The sequence below is a fragment of the Leuciscus leuciscus genome, assembly GCF_965113295.1.
Source record: "Leuciscus leuciscus genome assembly, chromosome: 25".
NCBI classification, from domain to species: Eukaryota; Metazoa; Chordata; class Actinopteri; order Cypriniformes; family Leuciscidae; genus Leuciscus; species Leuciscus leuciscus.
The window spans coordinates 15600647-15619487 of record NC_138724.1 but is presented as its reverse complement, the minus strand read 5'-3'; the positions used below and the strand labels follow the sequence as shown (position 1 = coordinate 15619487).

General features: G+C 37.7%; 1 protein-coding gene across 2 annotated transcripts in view; it reads right to left on the bottom strand.

Annotated features, from left to right (window-relative positions):
* Window positions 1–18841, bottom strand: part of trpm1b (transient receptor potential cation channel, subfamily M, member 1b) — a 39056-nt gene that overhangs the window by 3163 nt on the left and 17052 nt on the right. Inside the window, exons 3-27 of one of the 2 annotated variants that reach the window (XM_082159851.1) lie at window positions 11690–11766; window positions 11064–11265; window positions 10558–10771; window positions 10087–10211; window positions 9763–9934; window positions 9009–9183; window positions 8603–8726; window positions 6969–7041; window positions 6780–6880; window positions 6512–6682; window positions 5566–5700; window positions 5320–5370; window positions 5016–5156; window positions 4902–4931; window positions 4516–4808; window positions 4074–4302; window positions 3346–3474; window positions 2371–2502; window positions 2002–2130; window positions 1626–1877; window positions 1366–1540; window positions 953–973; window positions 659–803; window positions 335–537; window positions 95–227 (exon numbers count right to left, since the gene is read on the bottom strand). In XM_082159851.1, coding sequence (XP_082015977.1) covers window positions 95–227; window positions 335–537; window positions 659–803; window positions 953–973; window positions 1366–1540; window positions 1626–1877; window positions 2002–2130; window positions 2371–2502; window positions 3346–3474; window positions 4074–4302; window positions 4516–4808; window positions 4902–4931; window positions 5016–5156; window positions 5320–5370; window positions 5566–5700; window positions 6512–6682; window positions 6780–6880; window positions 6969–7041; window positions 8603–8726; window positions 9009–9183; window positions 9763–9934; window positions 10087–10211; window positions 10558–10771; window positions 11064–11265; window positions 11690–11766 — 3632 coding nt within the window. Of the gene's footprint in view, window positions 1–94; window positions 228–334; window positions 538–658; window positions 804–952; window positions 974–1365; window positions 1541–1625; window positions 1878–2001; window positions 2131–2370; window positions 2503–3345; window positions 3475–4073; window positions 4303–4515; window positions 4809–4901; window positions 4932–5015; window positions 5157–5319; window positions 5371–5565; window positions 5701–6511; window positions 6683–6779; window positions 6881–6968; window positions 7042–8319; window positions 8727–9008; window positions 9184–9762; window positions 9935–10086; window positions 10212–10557; window positions 10772–11063; window positions 11266–11689; window positions 11767–12993; window positions 18027–18841 lie in introns of those variants that run through there. The other variant, XM_082159850.1, reaches the window with a different exon arrangement.

The window sequence follows — 18841 nt, the reverse complement described above, 5'->3', positions numbered from 1 at the left end:
AACAAGAAGAGTATGTTAATGTGATGATCACATAAAAAAGAAGTATGCAAAGGAATATTTAAGAAGTTTACCTGTATTAGTGTATTTCAGTTACCTTTCATTTGTAACCCTGATACGCTCATCATTTGAAGACAGTTGCTCGTCTTCTCTCTCCCTGAAATATTCCTCCACACATTGCTCCTCAAACTCATACAGCATCTTCAGCTCTTCCGGGGTAAGAATAAGCTCTTTATGACGAAAACAGAGAATACAGACAAATATTTAGCTCATGTTCAGTTTGACCACCTGCATCTTGATCCTTTATAATTTGGTCTAATTATTTTATGAAACTCACTTAATCCTTTATCCTTCTCATCCAGTTCTCCCTCCTTTTTCTTGTTACAGCGACAGCAGAGTTTGCGGAATAGGATGTAGAGGTGGCTAAATATAATGAGTGGTGGAGGTAGCACAGGTCTGTCATGAAAGGTCATGATGAGTTGATATCTCTGAAATTTCCACACCTGGTTGGAGATGGACTTAACCTCAAAGAACGTGTTGCTTTATTGGGAGGAAACACATAACAACTAGCAAATCAAAACCATGATTTGCAGCCGATCTTACACTGTTTGTTTTTACATGCAAATAAGTCATCAAAACATTGTAATGGTAGCATTCTTACTTGAAGACAGCAATGAGCAAGTTCACAAGCAGGATGTTGGCCACTAACAAATAACAGGCCATGATGGCTGGAGTCAGCCATGCTCCAGGGATGCAGGGTGGAAGCTTTTTCCCATCCTCATCATATAAATTATCTCCACAGGGGGCTGTTTAGAAAAAGCTTTCTTGTTACATTATAGTACCAGCGATGAATTTGTTTTGCATTCACAACAATTCCAATGCCATTATACCATTAGTAGTGTTATTTTTGAAAACAGTGTTTGTCATTGTGTCAAATGTTCATCGTTGTGCTTACGATTTATTTCCATTGCGTAAACTTCAGGCCATTCCAGAAGGGCAAAATAGAGACGAACAAGTGAGTTAGTGCAATTGGAAACCAATGTGTGCAACAAGAATTAATCAAACACAATATCAATCAAGAGACAGGCAGGATAATCAACTAGAAAACTGCTGCAGTGTGTACAGCCTGAAATACTGAAATAACAACAATTTGACCAACACATTTTTCTGTCTCCAAGTTTGAAGTAACTAAACGTTCATAACTCAACAAGAAAGCCACTAAGCATGAAGTTATAGGGGAAACTACAACAAACAACAGGATCACAGAGGTAATGAAGATATTAGTGAGGTGTTAGGATGGTGGATCAGACTGTTATCTATCTACCCTGGAGGCAGGAAACAAAATCTTACTATAAATTCTAGTCTTACGGTCTATCGAATCTGCAAACACCTCTCCGTAAATCATCCAATAAGGCATGTAGAAGATGTTGCGGGCCAAGCGCCATGTGGGCTCCTCATCTGGGTGGAGGATGGCCTGTCGTGCCACACCGAAACTCATCAGGACCACCAACATGATCACCACAAAATACAGCATGTCAATCATCTGCAAGTCAAAAAGTCCATATAGTTGATAATCAAGTTTACAATTTATAAAAGTATAATAACTTTAGTACAATGAATTACGTTACCATTTTCCCTATCATCATGACATAGGGTCCTAGGTACTTGTTGACCCCGAATATGTCCAGCACGCGGATATACCAGAAGATAATGTCCACACAGTAGATCACACGACCGTAGCCCATGTAGGGTTCATTCTGTAGCCTAAGTAATACCCCGAACAAGAAAGTGGCGATGGCCACCATATCTGTGATGTTCCAGTACTCCTCCATCCACACGTTTATCTTTTGCTTGAGCTTGCCTGGTTCAGACATCAAGATCTGGAAGAGAGAGTACCAGAAATAGGCAACAAACTGATTCTTTACAACTTTGTCTTAGTTGATTTAACTTAATTGCATCGATTTCTAGAGCTGGTGATTTAAGGAGAGATATTTACATCTTTACCTGTCTGACTTTCTCTAGCCCCAAAGTGATGATGTATGAAATGACGATCCACTCTTGTAAACATGGCCAACGCTCCATCTTCACCAGTACTATGTAATTGTACAGCATGAGATAGCCAAGGTAGGAAATCTGCCCAATGCAAGGCAATTTTGCATTTTAGAAAAAAAACTTTATTTTATTTATTTTATTAATAATATAACAAAAATATACACAATTTATTTTATTTTATTGCATTAAATAAAACCATTATTTTACAACATAAAATAATATATTTAAAAATATATACTACCCAATCTGTTCTGGGTATAGGCATCCTTTCGACCTTAGGACAAGCGGTTTGGAAAATGGATAAATGAATATTCTACTCACAGTATTGAACCAAAATTTGGTGAAAGGGGCATTGTAGAACTCAAAGATTTTTCTCCCAATTGGAATCTGCCTCATTTTCTTATCGCCTTCCTCCTCATCTCCTTTCTTAGAGGCTGCATCTGCGTTGGCATCCTAGATAAACATGAGGAATTTTCGCAACATGTAGGATTCATAGAAACAGCAGTTGCTAAAATCCAAAAACTAAATCATCCTGGATTTGTTTTAACCAGACCAAACATAAGATTAAGAAGCTGTTTGATGCAGCATTAACCTCTCATCTAGAGTTCCCCGACTGCCAGATTAACCATCATTACTCGGTTTGTAATAGATTGTAAAAGTATCTGCACACTATATGTGACCCTGGACCACAAAACCAGTCACATGGGTACATTTTTTGAAATTGAGATTTATCCATCAGTTGAATAAATAAGCTTTCCGTTGATGTATGGTTTGTCAGGATGGGACAATATTTGGCTGAGATACAACTATTTGAATATCTGGAATCTGAGTGTCTAAAAATCTAAACATTGAGAAAATCTCCTTAAAAGTTGTCCATTTATGTTCGCGATTGTGCTGCATTCACTCACAAAAATAAATGTTTTATATATTTACGGTAGGAAATTTACAAAATATCTTCATGGAACATTATCTTTACTTAATATCCTAATGATTTTTGGCATAAAAGATAAATCGATCATTTTGACCCATACAATGTATTGATGGCTATTGCCACAAATACACCTGTGCGACATGTGACTGGTTTTGTGATCCAGGGTCACAAATGCTTTCTATAACTAATTAAATTTTTTCCTTCCGCTTTCTATCTACATCATGTGTGGATGTGTCACGCAATACCTGTGTGTTTACTGATAGGTTAGGCTCATATTATTTCAGGCCAAGTGCTTTCAGTTATGTACACTACACTGATCTAATAGAGGAGGGGTTTGTTTGAATAGAAGGAGTGGTGCAGTTTACCCGGCTGGACTTATCATGATCCTTGGTGTTCTTGTCCTCATTATCCACAGTGACTTGATGAGACATGTCATCACCCAGACGGAAATCCAACAGCAGGATAAAAGGCGGGAAAAAGAGGTTGAATATCACCTGGAAGAGTGACAGAAGCAAAACGCATATGACAAACAAGAAATAGCTTACTACCAATTTATACATGTATATTTTATATTATATCAAACTTATAACTATTTTGTTTCATTCTTTGGTGTACATATGTTTATTTTACATTTTGTTTACTTATTTTTATGTGAATTCTCCGTGTCCTAAACAGACCCAAGATGTTCTCTGTTCTCTTCACAATAAAATGGATAGGCTACATTATCAATTCTTAAATCTTACACCATTTTAGCACGATTAAAATAAATACTGAGTGACTGAAACAGTCTTTTTTTTTAATCATAGAATACACTTGTTTGTTCACTATGAGCTGTATTATGTATTTCAGAATTCATGTATTTTTCAGTATTTGAAAGCTGAGCAGCGAGCTCATTGGCTACTGATAAAGCAGGAACCAATCAGCTGTGCCCTATAGAGAATGATGTGATTGCAAGCAGATTGACTTCAGCCTGCGCCATCTAGAGTTTCAAGACAGAACTTTGTATTTACAAGTAAAATAAATTATTATATGTACATTTCCAAATGAAGAACTCTGCACATTATCTTGAAATGTCTCAAAGAAAATGCCTCACCTTCAGTCCTGGGTTTTTACCCATCCTCAGGCTGCCCATCCACATGTCAGTGAGGAGCATCTGGCAGCAGGTGTGGGCTATGAAGTCTCTGTGCTTGGCAGCCACTGCCAGCTTCAGACAGGTGGAGTTACTCCAGTTCTTTAACTCGTAAGTCAACAGTTTCATGGCTAGCTGTTCATCATGTTTGTAGGACTGATCCAGCAACTCATAGGCCAAGGTTCCAAACTCCCTAAAATTGTCAGAAGAATAATTTTACAGTGTAGAAATACAATTTTGCAGTATTTAAGTAACAAATACAATTGTTTTGATTTACTGTAACACTGTAAAACAATTTAGGAAAAATAACACTTAGCATTTAACTTAGCATGCATTTAGCAGTTGCACTTGCATGCCTATTGTCTAGTAGTGAACCTTACTTGAAAGGGACTTTGCATTAACTCACTTGGAGTTGTTATCGAGGTCTTGAGATATGTCATCCACCATCTCACTCTGAGACGACTCGTGAGCCATAGCTTTGAGGAGCTTACAGGCCACCAAAGCTTTAGCCATAGCCTCCTCGCCCCTCTGCCACAGAAACAGAGACATCTTCTGCCGTTTCATCAGCACTGCCCAGACCATCAGCTCATGAAACGGGTAATGGAAGCGACAGACCTCTGGGTCATCCACGTCAATGTCCTCTTCCTCTTCTTTCTTCTTCTTTTGCTTCTTCTTGCCTTTTGACCTTGGCTCATCATCCTAATGAGGTGAGCAGGATATTTATATTAATAAAGATATTGTGTGATCTGTCAGAGAATATAATTAAAAGAAGGTCAAATATTTGACGTGTACCTCCATTCCAAGCAGCTTCAAGGCTTTAGGCTACAAATAAAGGGACATTAAATTATTTAGACTATTTGTACATGATTGAAACATTTACTAGTTTTATTAACCTCTGCGTCTCACCCTCTTCAGTCCATAAAGATTGTTGTAAAGAGCTCTGAAGTTTTTCCTTGTGTAGTTACAGCGATAGGCTCCGCCCATCAGGTACTCCACCACTAATCCAATGTCAATCAATGTGATTTGGTAATCCGGTGGGAGATTCCCCTTTGAAATCAAAAGAACAAATGTTATTTCTCCTGAGATGTTCGTCATATTAAGTTTACTGAAAATACATGCACGAAATATTATATTTTTACATTTTCTTCAAAAAACATAAGCAGTCGAGTTGAATTAATGAGAATATAGAATTAAAGTCAGATAGCTTTACCTTTTTAACATCTCTTACTACAATATGTAGAGTGTTGGCAGGACCAAGTTTCTGATAAAAACAAACAAAAACAAAACACACACACACACTCAAGATTGCATATGATTGAGTAATAAAATGAGCAATATTAAAAAATATGACAGCAGGGCTTGCATTTTTTCCCCCAGTGGATTAATGAATTGCTCTCATCCTCTATTGTGCTTCTTTTGTGATAAGCTCCAAAATGATAATGGTTACGGTGCTTACAGTGTTGTATAACTCCTCTAATCGAGGGATGGTTAGAAAATGGTGAATGTTTACACCGTTTTCTATCAGGAGCTTGACGAAATCCACTCTGTCCAGAACCAAAGCATCCATCATGGCCTGCTCGAGGGAATTCACCTGAAGAGGGCGACAGTGAGCAAGAGTTTACAGTGAGGAAAAGCTAAACACACTGTCTGAAGCACTAAACTTAAACCTAAGTATGTCGTATATGTGAGATTATCTAGTTTGGTAATGGTGGACTATAAACCCTGTTCCAAATGTCTCACTTAAGGACCAGTGATTACTGCAGAAAGTGTACGACAAAATAATGGAAAGAAAAAAATTCTGTTAAGCAAGCTGCATGAATGTAATTCGATTCATGATCAAATGACTCTTCTGAGCCACTTCTGTTTAGTGAATCAAAAACCTACAGAACAAACAGTGAAGTCTGATTCACAATCAAATGACTCTGATTACAATCTGGTTCTTTTAATAAACTGGTAACCTAAGCTGCGTCCAAAATCGCATACTTCCCTAATATAGTAGACGAAAAACAGTATGTGACAAAAGCAGTATTTCCAAATTCACAGTAATAAAAGAGTAGGCAAAAAAATACTTGGATGACCTTCTACTTCCAGCGAGATTATGGTGTGAATATAATAATATAGAATATACTTTTTTAGCAGCCCTGAAGTAATCACTCAAATTCAAAATAAGTACCTACTCGGAGTATGCGATTTCGGACGCAGCCAAAGACTCAAGAACTCTGGAGTTTCTGGATTGAATCAGTCTGACACATCCTTTATTTCAAGTTTTGTGTACTTAATGTTCATGAGGAAAACCAGCAAGACTTCATTTAAAAGTGGGTTATATTATATTATATAATATTATATACAAATTACTTTAATAATGGTGGAAATGATGGTGCAGAGGGACCACACTGTCTTACCCAGTTGAGTAGTTCTAACTTTCTGGGGTCAGTTTCCTCTGGTTGTTCTGGTTTGGCTTTGCCTCCTTTGCCCTTTTTTCCTCTGGCCTTTCCTTTGTTACGTTGAGTTGTTCCTTTCTGCTTTTCTTTTGGTGCTGTGCTGGTGGAGATGCTAGCAAGGGCACTCGCCGGCTATGAAAACACATTTTACAACTTAAGAAAAGTCTCTGGGAAATCATTATTGTCTTATTTCTTGGGTATATTTTGAAGTGTCACATATTTCACTCACTGGTAGGTTGTGCCCATACACAAAGATTTGGTTGCGTGCTATGTCAACTCTATTCCAAGCCAAAGCCAAGCTCAGTTGATCTGGAGCTGATGCGTTTGTTCCTGAATTACAATGAACACATCTGAGCTCATTTTTAACCATGGACCAAAACTGTGGTGAAATTTTAGAAGGTCTGCATTCTCACAATACCTTTCAGTAATGCAGTGAGGATAGCCATTTCAATGTCATCTTGTCCCTCCGCGCCCATTCGAAAGACTGTTATCTACACAAAACAAGTTAAATGGGACAGCAAAACTAACACTTGACACTTTTTAATACCTTTATTTTGGGCAAGGATGTGAGCTCATTCAGAATTATGGTGATGAAAATTAATGGAAGATCTGTTTTCATGGATAAATGTTTGGCTTAATTTGATCAGAATTAAGCATTAACTCTGCATAACTTCATAGCTCTCAAATTAAGTAATACTGCTTTCCTTGTTTAAGATGTCTGGTATCAAATTAAATTACCACGGAGCTGCTGTCACATGCACGGTAATATTAAATGCAATCACGCTGACGTGGATGAGTGGCCTAATTTCAAGACACTCCTGAGTGTTAGCATTCATTGCTAATGAGAAACTTATGGTTGAGTCTGCAGTTAGATTAGTATCTCATGGCTACATTGGGTTGCAACACCTAAACCTTAACACTTAATATTTTGAGAATGAATGTATGTCAATTTCAGGTTAAATTTTTTTTTACACAAATTGCTTGGGGAAACATTAGCATGCTTGTTTTCATACTAGCATTGGCTAAGCTATCAATAGTCACTTTTAATAGTGTGCTTGAAATTTTTAAGTGCATTTATGTCCCTAATATCCATATAAACCAACGGTTTTATGTATGTACATGGACGTGAGCTCTTAACATACATTAGGATCTCATTTTATGTAAAACACTGTTGTGGAAGCCATTAGCCTATCTAATGCCAGACAACGTGATGTGATATCACTGTAATAAGCAGGAGATGTACAGTGTGGATTAGAGAGAAATGGATCCACCCTCCCTCCCTCCCCATCTGCTCATATTCAGGAACAGGGTGAATGAGCGTAGCTGGTAAGCAAGAACAGGTGGCACTTCACTGATCCTAGTCCAGATGTATAGAGCTACAGATTATCTCCTGTCCTGAAGCAGTATTACTAAATACTTAACATATCACTTACCCTCAGTTAAAGCTGCAGCGGCACAAATATTACCATTAGCCGAGCACTGGGTCACTGGGTAAATATCTGGTGATTGTGAAGTCCATTCTAACTAATGGACTCAGAAAGCACTTCTTTTCTACCAAATAATGTTGTATATTGCATGCTTGTCATCTGTTAATCACAACGGTCTTATATGTGAAGCAAAATCATTAGTCGCTTCTGATAAGAGTGTCTGCTAAATGCTTTACATGTAAATGTAAAGATGTGATGTGATGTACCTGATTAATACAACTAGGGAGCAGATGTAGATGAATGCATGAGAGACACATGAAGAAAAACACATGACAAAATGAATAATGAATGGAAATGTTTATTGATGAAAGTTTGCACAAAAAATATTCAGTCAATATTTAGTCTGATCTAGCTGGTCTCCCAGCCTGGCCAAACTGGTATCTCTAGAACAAGCTGAAAAACCAATGTAAAACCAGAAAACCTGACCAGACTGAGAGACCACCAAAGAGCATCTTAGACTGGTTATAACAGTTTTTATTTCATCAAGAAAGAAAATGAATGGTTTTGTTTTAATGAATGTTGGTCTACATTTGTTACATGATCTTACGCCATTGTAAATACTTACCAACTCCCTCTTCTTCATGCATTCAATGACCATTAACAGAATCTGCCCTGACTGCATTTTGTTGTAGTTAAAGGTTTTCTGGATGGTGACCAACAGTTGCTCTTTTGCGTCCTCGTTTACCAGTCTGAAAATACAGTTTTGATAATGAACAGATTGGGCAACTGATTCTCAGTGTTCCTATTAATGATGGGTCTGTACTAGATAATGATGGGTAGCTGGTCATTATTGGAACATAAACCCCTAAAGGCCAATCGGGACCCTCTCAGGGTGAAGCAAAAGGGGTCTGATCTTGATTACATCTATGCATCAATTAAATAAATAAACAATTATGGAATTTCGCGACTGAAAAATCTGAATCAAGTAATGTATTCCAGAGATCTGTTGAATAATGATTATTAACACTCACCCTTCAATCTCTGAGTATTTGTGGGCGAAGGAAATAATATCAGAGGCTCGACCACTGCCATCACAAACCACTACAGGCACAGGCGGTTCCTCACGCAGGCTTTCCAGGGCAATGGAGATGACATTGGGACCCCCCTCCACAATCAAACACACCACCGGTACACCCTGGCCCAATCCTAACACACATACACAAAAAAGCAATTCACTTACCTAAATGTTTTGATTTTCTTAGTACAGGGATTGTGCACATATCAATATAATACTATTACAAAACATTAGCCTGAATGTTTGAGCCTTTTGGGTGTTGTTTTTTAAATCATATTTTCAATTACTCCAAATGCATGCACATAAAAAAAATCAAAAAGCCCTTTTGTGATTAACAAAAGGAGTGGTATTTAAAAGTCGGAAATGTGGGGAGTACAATCATTTTAATTTGCTGCTCCCGGGTCTGATCCTAGATCAGCCGATGACGATGTGAGTGGTGACAGCTGAGCCTCCCTTTGCTGTCCCTGCCTTATCACAAGCTCCAGGCATAGGATGACAAAGGGAAACCCACAGGTCACAGACAGCAAAGCCTTGATCAAACCTGTAATGGCATGGAGCATATCTCCATTGGTCCCTGACCCCATCACTGATAATCAGGATATATCTTGTGTCATTCAAACCCTTAGCGAGCTTTCAAATGCACCCTCTTAGGAGATCAGAGGTACATTAGACCTAAAGCAGATAAGATTCACTGATGCTACTGCACTTACGCGTGTTAATCTTCTGGAGTGAAATGTGTTTCTCCAACTGCCTGCGTAGTTTGACCTCCGCCCCATATTTCCCACATGTGCCATTATCGGATAGTATGAAGTGCGAGTGGCTATTGTTGAGAACGGCAAGTTTGCTCAGAGGGTTGGAGATGGCCTGGTACGGTTTGTTCACCTGAAGAGGAACAAAACATTGCGGATGTCAGTAGACAAGTATGAAGCTTCTACTATTAGTTGACGTAGCATAACACCTCAGAATATTAGTTTAGTATATGAGTATATGAGCACCATCATGATTTGTATTATATACCGATAGATCATGCTTACATCTTTTCCAATTAAATCCTCTTTGCTCTCCAGGATTCCCCATGGAGCGATGCCTATAGCGCAGACCTTCCATCTGGATTTAGAAGAGTGGTCCTTCAAAGCATCTCCAACGTGCCGGATTACTCCTACATTGTGAGAGTAACATAAAACAGATTAAGGAAACACTCTTATGCACATCTGATATCAAACAAATCACATATCCCTAAAAAAACAGATTGAAGATGGATCCAAATGTTGGATGATTTCAACTGTGTGGATTGAATTCGTACTTGTAGACCAGGAGTGGGCACCTCTGATCCTGTCATGCAGAGTTCGTCTCTATCCCTAATTAAACTTTTATTTTCTAGTTATCCTGAAGATTTTGGTTAGATTTTTCAGGTATGTTTGACTGGGGATGGAGCTAACCTCTGCAAGACAGTGGCCCTTTAGGACTGGATTTGCTTATCCCTGTTGTAGACCATATATACCCACCGGTGCTTACTCCACCAGTGAAGATCCATGCTCCGGTAGTCACGGCAGCCTTGATCAGGCCTTTCCCAAAGACTTGCTTTAGTTTGGGCTGCAGGTCAAAGTTCTGGAGACCACCGTGAACTGATATGAGCAGCGTGGGCAACTCCAGCTGCCATTCCTTCACCATGAGATGCAGCAAGCTGTCCGGCTTAGTATCATGCGACACCCGAATATACTGTAGGAAAGATTGCATTTTAAGATTAAAGGCAAATTTGTTTATTTTCGAACTAAGCTAGCAGATTCATGAATCTTTTCCTGCAATTATGTAACCACAAAAGCGGTTTGGTTGGTTATTTAGTCTTTGTCGGATGTAAAATTCAACTCTCAAGCGGGAATTTATTGAGAGTTAGTTTGTTTATTGCCATGCACTTACAGGTAGTTAACGAATACGTTTTCCATTGAAATACCAGGTGTAAAAGTAGCGCAACTAGTAAGTGAATTCACCCAATAATGTTCAGAATAGATACCATGGCTTTGTTGACAAATCCTCCTCCTTGAAATTCAATGGTGCCGTAAGCGTCAGTAGGGGTGGTGTGGGTATGTCTGACCACCGACCATTTTTCTTGAGGAGGGTCCACTTGCACAAGATGGTTCTCTTCTGATGGCTTGTTGGTGGCGGCGCCTGCTGCAATGGCTGTGTGTTGAGTCACTAGATAACCACAGGCGCACCTGAGGAAAATCACAGCAGAAGTAATGTTGGAGGTTTGTTTTATTGCATGCAACAAGATGTGGCTCAATTAGCTGACATTTCATCATTGAAATAATTGGTTGGAGGGTACTGTCTATTCTTTCTACGCATATAAACCACCTATCAGGGCTGTCTAAACCATGGTTGGTGTTGGTACACGCATCAGCGCACACCCTGGCATCCCTCCACATACAGGAAGTGTGGTGGACTGAACTACACCGATCTCTTCATATTCAGCCCTGAAACATGCCCACACAGTGATCTGTAAAAGGGCTTATGATGTCACACAATCACCCCTCATTACATAAGAGACTAAAAAGGCTCTAAACAAAATGAGTCATAGAGGTAATTTGTCTTGCACAATGGTGTCATTATATGTACTTGGATGCGTGTTCTTTAGCTCACCGAGTTGGATCCTTGGCTGGAAAAATATTCATACATTCTCTTTTGTAAAAGGTTCTCTCAATCCAAGCTTTCTGGCACTAGGAAACGGAGAAGAAAAAGTAGTAAATATGGTGTAAAATTATCTGAAAATATACGTTAATGTTTCACAATTCAGATTATTAAAATAAAATAAAACACCTTTCTGACCCTCAGAAGCAGAGAAGGCAGTAAATAAAGTGGAAGAGTCTTCGTATATAGGTTTTTAAGTTTCACAATTCACATTAATATGAAATTAAAATAAAATAAATAGTAGTTTGGTTCTAGAAACAATAATACAAGCACAAACCTTCAACATTACACATTACACAGTATTTAATGTACCATCCATTTTTACCATCAGACCTCATATTTCAACATCAGTTACAGCAAGAACTGCTTTTAGTCCCTTGAGTTTGCCTAGAGTGAATGGAGTAAATCCTCTTTGCAATGATAATCCTTACTAAAGTATGAGTGGTACAGTAAGCGCTAGCCGTAGATGTACAGAAACAGATCAATATGCTTTTAGTAATATACTAGTACACAGATAATGCTGGTCATTTACAGTTCCCATAGTTATAACATTGCAAATCAACTGTTGCTTGTGGTCAGGATGTGTAGATGTATCAGTTGAATGAAAGACCCTCCAGAGAGTCTAGGCTGTGGCCTGTTTTGCTTGTAATTATTAGTGCATAGCAAATAGAGTTCAAACCCTGTTCCAGACCAGAGATATTCATCTCTTTTCTTTTTTCTGTTCAGTGCCATGGAAACCCACCAACATTTTTAGCTTTTGCAAAAGACCATGTCAGATTTTGCCGTGCCAGCTTTGTGTTTGTCCTCTTGCTCTGGAAGAAATGAACCTTTGGTTCATAGCAATATCTGTCTGGGCTTTTGTTGTTGGTTCAGCCCTAATTAAGCCGAAAACTTTTGAGGCAAATCTCCTCCGAAAAATAAGTCACAGGGCAGTAGTCAAGATAAGAAAGACAGAACATGTTAGAAACCCACCAAACCATGACTTTCCATTGCACAATTAAAACTGTAAAACATTGATAACTAATATACATGTAAACATTGTTAACAAAGATGTTTTTTTTGGAAATTGCTCATTGCTGTTGCAGGGAGAAAACACAAGAAAATATTGGTAAATTATTCTCAAGTTTTAGATTTCAATACTACGATCTTGTAAACCCAGTCCTGATCATTCCTATCCCATCCTCACAGTAGCATCAGTAGACCATGGATCCATGGGTTCCTTCTGTTCACCTAGTGTTAGCTAGCAGGGGTCCTACCTGTGGAGCCTCTAGTCGGCGTTAAGAAAGTGCCAACGGGAAACTTTCTGCATCTGTGTCCCTCCTGGAGCTCTGCTGGCGAGGGGTGCTCTTTCCCAGAGCGCCAGCGCTCAATGAATCCCACAGGACATGAAACTTCATCACTTTATGAGGGGCCGTTCATATGATGAGCATGTGAGCAGGCTCTTTGTTCGGGGCACGTCCCATGACTCCAGTTCAAGGTAATCCTTTTGGGAGTCCCATGACCCCTCTCTCCTTGCCCACAGGGTATTTTCATCCCTCGCTGGAGCAAAGCACAACAAATCTACTTTGATAGCTTCACAACCCCCATGAAACGCACTCCTTAAGCTCAGAAAACCTTTTGCGGCGGCTTTTCTACCTCAAACACTCTTCACAAGATGACGAGAGTCAGGTTTGTATCTAGAAATGGACAGGAATGGGAACTCACCAAGCCTTTCATTTGCAAGTGTCACCCTCCTCTGACCACTTTGATTTCAAGCCCAATTTGCATAATTGAGAGAATTGGGCATTCTTTTGAAAAGAGGCCTAGTTAAAACATGACAGGACTCCAGTTGGGAGCAAGGTCATCCAACACTAATTGTTGTTAATCTCTATTTTCACCAACCATATTGTGGAGGGAAAATGGTTCTGACGGACTAACAATCACGTCTAAGCATTGATGACTCTACTGACTTTATTCTTTTAGGGAAGAATCTTTTACACAAATAAATAGAGAAGTCTTTAACCACCAACCATAGTGAGGAACACTACTCAGTAGAAGATGTTTCATCTGTTGATTTAAAAAGATCCAATTGTGAAAACATTATTAATACATTGTGAAATAAACTAGTGGTTTGGTTTTATGAAGCTATCAGTAGTTGATAAAAGAATATCAGTAAATCATTCTAAGGTGGTTTTGGCTGGTCTCCCAACCTGGTTAAGCTGGTGTTTAGCTGGTCTACTAGCATGACCAGCTTAAAATGCCCTCAAAACAGACCAGTCTGACCAATTTGGCCATGCAGGGAGATTAGTTAACGACATTGGGCTGGTTACATATTATATTATTTAGCAGGGTTGCTTGGTCAACCATTGTAAACATGGGGAGATTACACCCAAAATGAAGATGTCCATTTAGCCCTTTCATGGGTCAAATAGATGTGCTGAGATCATTGGTTTAAAGTGCTTTTCAATGGGTTATTTCCTCAACCATCTCACTCTTTCAGCAGTCTGATACTGTCCTCAAAACCCACGTGGACTACTGGTAATTAAAGCTCTTGAAGACAAAGGGCTCTTGCCACTGCAGTAGTTCAGCCAGTATGACGCACTTATTTCGGCTTGTTTAAACTCATTATCCACAGCAATTAAAACTCAAATCTGCTGAGCACTCATCAGCTTTGTTAGAGTTTTCCTCGGAAAACGGACAAAAGCTCTCTGGAAGGAAAAACCTGATTTTCTTGATCAAATTAACAAGGCCTATAGCAAACCTGGCAACAATCAACACCATTGAGTCTTTCCACATAGTCAGACATCTCGCACATTGTTGCTCAACTAAAAAGGCATTTGTTCATAAATAGGATTGCAGTTGCGATTTGTGAGAGCTGAAAAGGGGAAATCAGATTAAAAGTTTATGCAAAACTTTCCCACAGTTTGTGGTCAAGTCTGCATTTTCACATTGTAAAAGCAAAACCCACAAAGACATGGTAAATAAATACATACTTTCTAAAATTTTATATAGCATAGCCTGTTAACACACTTCATGCATTGTTTGAGTTTCTTCAAAACCAGACACTGATGATCACATGAGAGGGCAACGGTCCGGGGACCCATTCCTTAGAACTAATGAGCAGTGTGAGATTTGATTTGTGCTCACAGTTCAACTCACAACTTTGTAAAAAAAAAACACTATCTATCCATCTATCTGTCTATCTCGCTCTATACTGTATATTTGTGAACATCTAGCAAGAGAAAGACAAATATCTTTGAACACTTTGTGAGTGTTTAATTTTTTGCCCTAAATCCTATTTGAAAACTACAGTAGAACTTTCTCTGTCTTTGTGGATGGGTGTTCATCCTCTAAATCAGTCTTGACCTGTGAGGTTCCCCAAGGATCTATCCTATCCCCTATTTTGTTTTCTCTATATATGCAAATCGATGTGCCTTTTAAGCAAAATGACAGCCATGGTTTGAGTGCTTTAATCGCTTTTTTGTCAGGTATTAAAGCATGATGTCCCTAAATTTCTTAAATCTCAAGGAGAGTAAGAAAAACGCAAAACCTCTCTTTGAGAAGGCTTAAAAGTTAGGCTAGTCTAAGTTTAATTTATGTGTTTATGTTGCATTTTACTGTCATACTGTTGAACGTTGAACACAATGGTCAACTACTGTTGTTTTATTGTGCTTTATAAATAAATTGAGATTGAGATTTTGCTTGTAAAGAACTTATGCCATTTTAAGATCTTAAACTGAAAAGCTATATGTTTTTTTGTTTGCTGTAATTTGTTCTGATGGTTGCCAATTCAGTATTATTGAGGTTATACCAAGTTCGAAGACAATGGTCTGTAGAGTTCTGGGCAAGTTTAATATGCTTAACCTTTTTAAAACAGTACTTTTCCCCTCTTACTCGGTCTCTAAAAAGACTCATTGTCTCTGTGGGTTTGAAAATCCAGTTAGCCATCATCACATGAGACCAACATGTCACTGATTAGGCTTGAGATTTCTTAGTCATAAGACACATTTTTTAGACAACCATGTTTGTGTGAGAGTGTTTTTCTCTGTCTGGGAGGGGGGGAGGGACAGAGACCGAAAAGATAAATTATTGTGAATTTTTGGAGGATGCATGCACATGTCAAAGGAGGTGTTTAAATAACCATATCCTTAGACTGGACACAACCCCTTGTGAAATTTGTTTTTCACTGTACTGCTAAACAATAATAGCAGTATTACATTTATTCACTACCCTTACGAAAAATAATTTTATGCAGGTGTTCTATTAGTATACTTCTTTTCAACTAAAAAGAAGAAAGCATTCTTTCAGTCTACATTTTATATACTTCTCAAAAATATACTTTATGTACTTCTCAGAAATATATTTAATTACACTTAAGTGTACTTGACTTATACTAAGAGAAAAGTCCAAGTATATTTGGCCTGTACTTGTACTCAATCTTTTGATCAAGATATACTTAAAAGTATAATTAACTATTCAAAGTATAGTTGTGTTTACTCTTTTGATCGAGTAGCCTATTAAATATACTTTTTTTTACATAGTTTTTCATATACAGTCTTATGAAACTTACATTGTTTGAAAATATTGATTAAAATATTGATATAAAACAGATATGTTTCTAATTCTGCGTATCTGAATTTTTGGGTAGGCCAGTAGTCCACTGGTAGTGCACATAGGAATTTACTTTAATTGTACTTTACTCTTTCCCCACTATTGACTGAATTTTCCAGCTATCCATGTTTTCACTGTTATACGGTAGGGGGCGCTATGACACATCTTCTAGTACAGAATCTCTGGATCAAAACACAGGAGAAGAAGAAGCTGAAACAAGTGATAGAAGCGTGCTCACTCAAATGTAAAATAATGTGATCATCAAACATTAAACAGCTTGTAAATCAAAACTGCTTAATGTTTCCAAATGAAGCGTAACCCATGAAGAGAAAACGACTTTGAAGCTTTGGGGGTGTTGGACTCGATCTACTCCATCTGTGTTTTGATCATTCTGAATCTGATCAAGGCGTAGTCTTTGACAAAAAATCGATTTTCTCATCTTTTTTGTTTGAAATGTTGCCTTTCTTTATGAAACTTACCAACATTCAAGTGTTGATAAAGGATGCATGAAGCTAATACAATGTTTTTAAAAATTAAATTACAGTTAAAGGTATTTTTCAAGTATAAAAAATAACATTTGAACATAGTAGGCTAGTATAGGGCTACTGCAAGTGCAAAAATTATATATAAATAGTAAACTATAAGTATAATGTTAAGTTCACTTAAAGAAAACTTGTAGTATAAAACTACTAAACTAGTAGTTTACTGAGAGTATACTTCAAAGTTGCTACAAGTATTAAAATAGTAAACTACTAGTATACCCATAAGTTCACTTGCAGTACAAATGAGAAACATAATAATTATGAACTAGTTGTGCACTTAAAGTTTACTACTGTTACACTTATAGTACACTTAAACATACTTTTATATACTAAAAGTGGGCCAATTTAGTGCCAAGCGGTATTAAAATAGTACACTTACAATTTACTACTAGTACATATTGACATTAGTATACTTACTACATAATGTATACTTAAAAATATACTTGAATATTACTCATAAAAATATACTTGAATATTACTCATAAAATGAACTTGAAGTATACTTATTTTTCGTAAGGGTATCACACATTCATAAACATTCACAGGAATTTGATTTATGTATTCTCACTCATTTACCCTCTACTGGAAGATGCGGAGTAGATTTTACTTTGACAACTCCTACATGCTTTACATGAGTCCAAAATGTGCCTCATTGGCACAAGAGTCTACCGCTGTAAAGATATATTCGATTCCTTCTGAAGACTATATCTTCATTGTTAATCACATGAAATTGGTACATTTGAAAGTAGGGAGTTAAAGTGCTTAATCTTGCCTAGCTGCTGGTGCTCATACTGGGCATTATGGGGGATTAGAGGCAGCAGAGGAGCATCAAACCACAGAGGTGCCGCTCATTCTGGTGCTGCTGGAGAAAGTTGCGTTGCTTGTTCGGGCTTAGAGCCGCCCTTTTGGTTTCTCATGCGATCGTTAAGATTAGGATTTGGATTAGTAAGAGATTTAAAAGATGCAAATCTGTTTTATATAATGTATCTCTAACTTCATGTTTCGCAATATAGCAACAAGTTAAATTTGCTTTTTAGCTTCATGGGAGCAGCTGTGGTTAGTGGTGCAACTGTAGAGATAATCTGCAAGTTTTAAAGAGGGAAATCAGTTTTTTAAACTTACTAATACATTTTTCACATTACCCCTTTGCATATTATATTATATTATATTATATTATATTATATTATATTATATTATATTATATTATATTATATTATATTATATTATATTATATTTATAGGTGCTTTACATGACACTCAAGGACAAACACAATAAAACAATCAACATTAAACAACAAATAATCATTATTACAGCGAGACTGGACAAGAGCATCAAAGCAATCACATAAAAGCCTGCCTAAAAAGATGGGTCTTAAGGCAAGATTTAAAAACAAGAAGACTTTCACTGTTTCACACATCCTGTGGCAACAAGTTCCATAAATAAGTTCCATGACTAAAGGCTCGGAACCTTAGAAGCTGTGCGAGTCTGAGGGAGAACAAGAGTGAGTGCAGAAGATGATCTTAAAGTACGACTAGGAGTGTAAATATGAAGAAGGTCAGATAAGTATAAAGGGGCAAGATTACTGAGTTCCTTGTAAGTAAGAAGAAGGATTTTAAAATCAATACAATATTTAACCGGAAAGCCAATGCAAGTGTTGTAATATGGGAGTAATGTGTTCAGTTAGAGGAGTTCTGCAAATAATACGAGCAGCTGAATTCTGTACTAGCTGGAGTTTGTAGAGAAGCTTTGAAGGCAGGCCATAAAAAAAGAAAAAAATACGGGAAGTAACTAAAGCATGAACAAGAATCGCAGTGTTCTTTAGTGAGAGAGCCGCATTAAGTCAATTAATATTACGTATGTGGAAATATGCAAAGTGAATGACACTGTTTACAGTATATGTGCTTCGAATGAAAAAGTACTGTCAAAGATGACACCCAAACATTTAACCTGTTTAGAAACAGATACTGGCAAA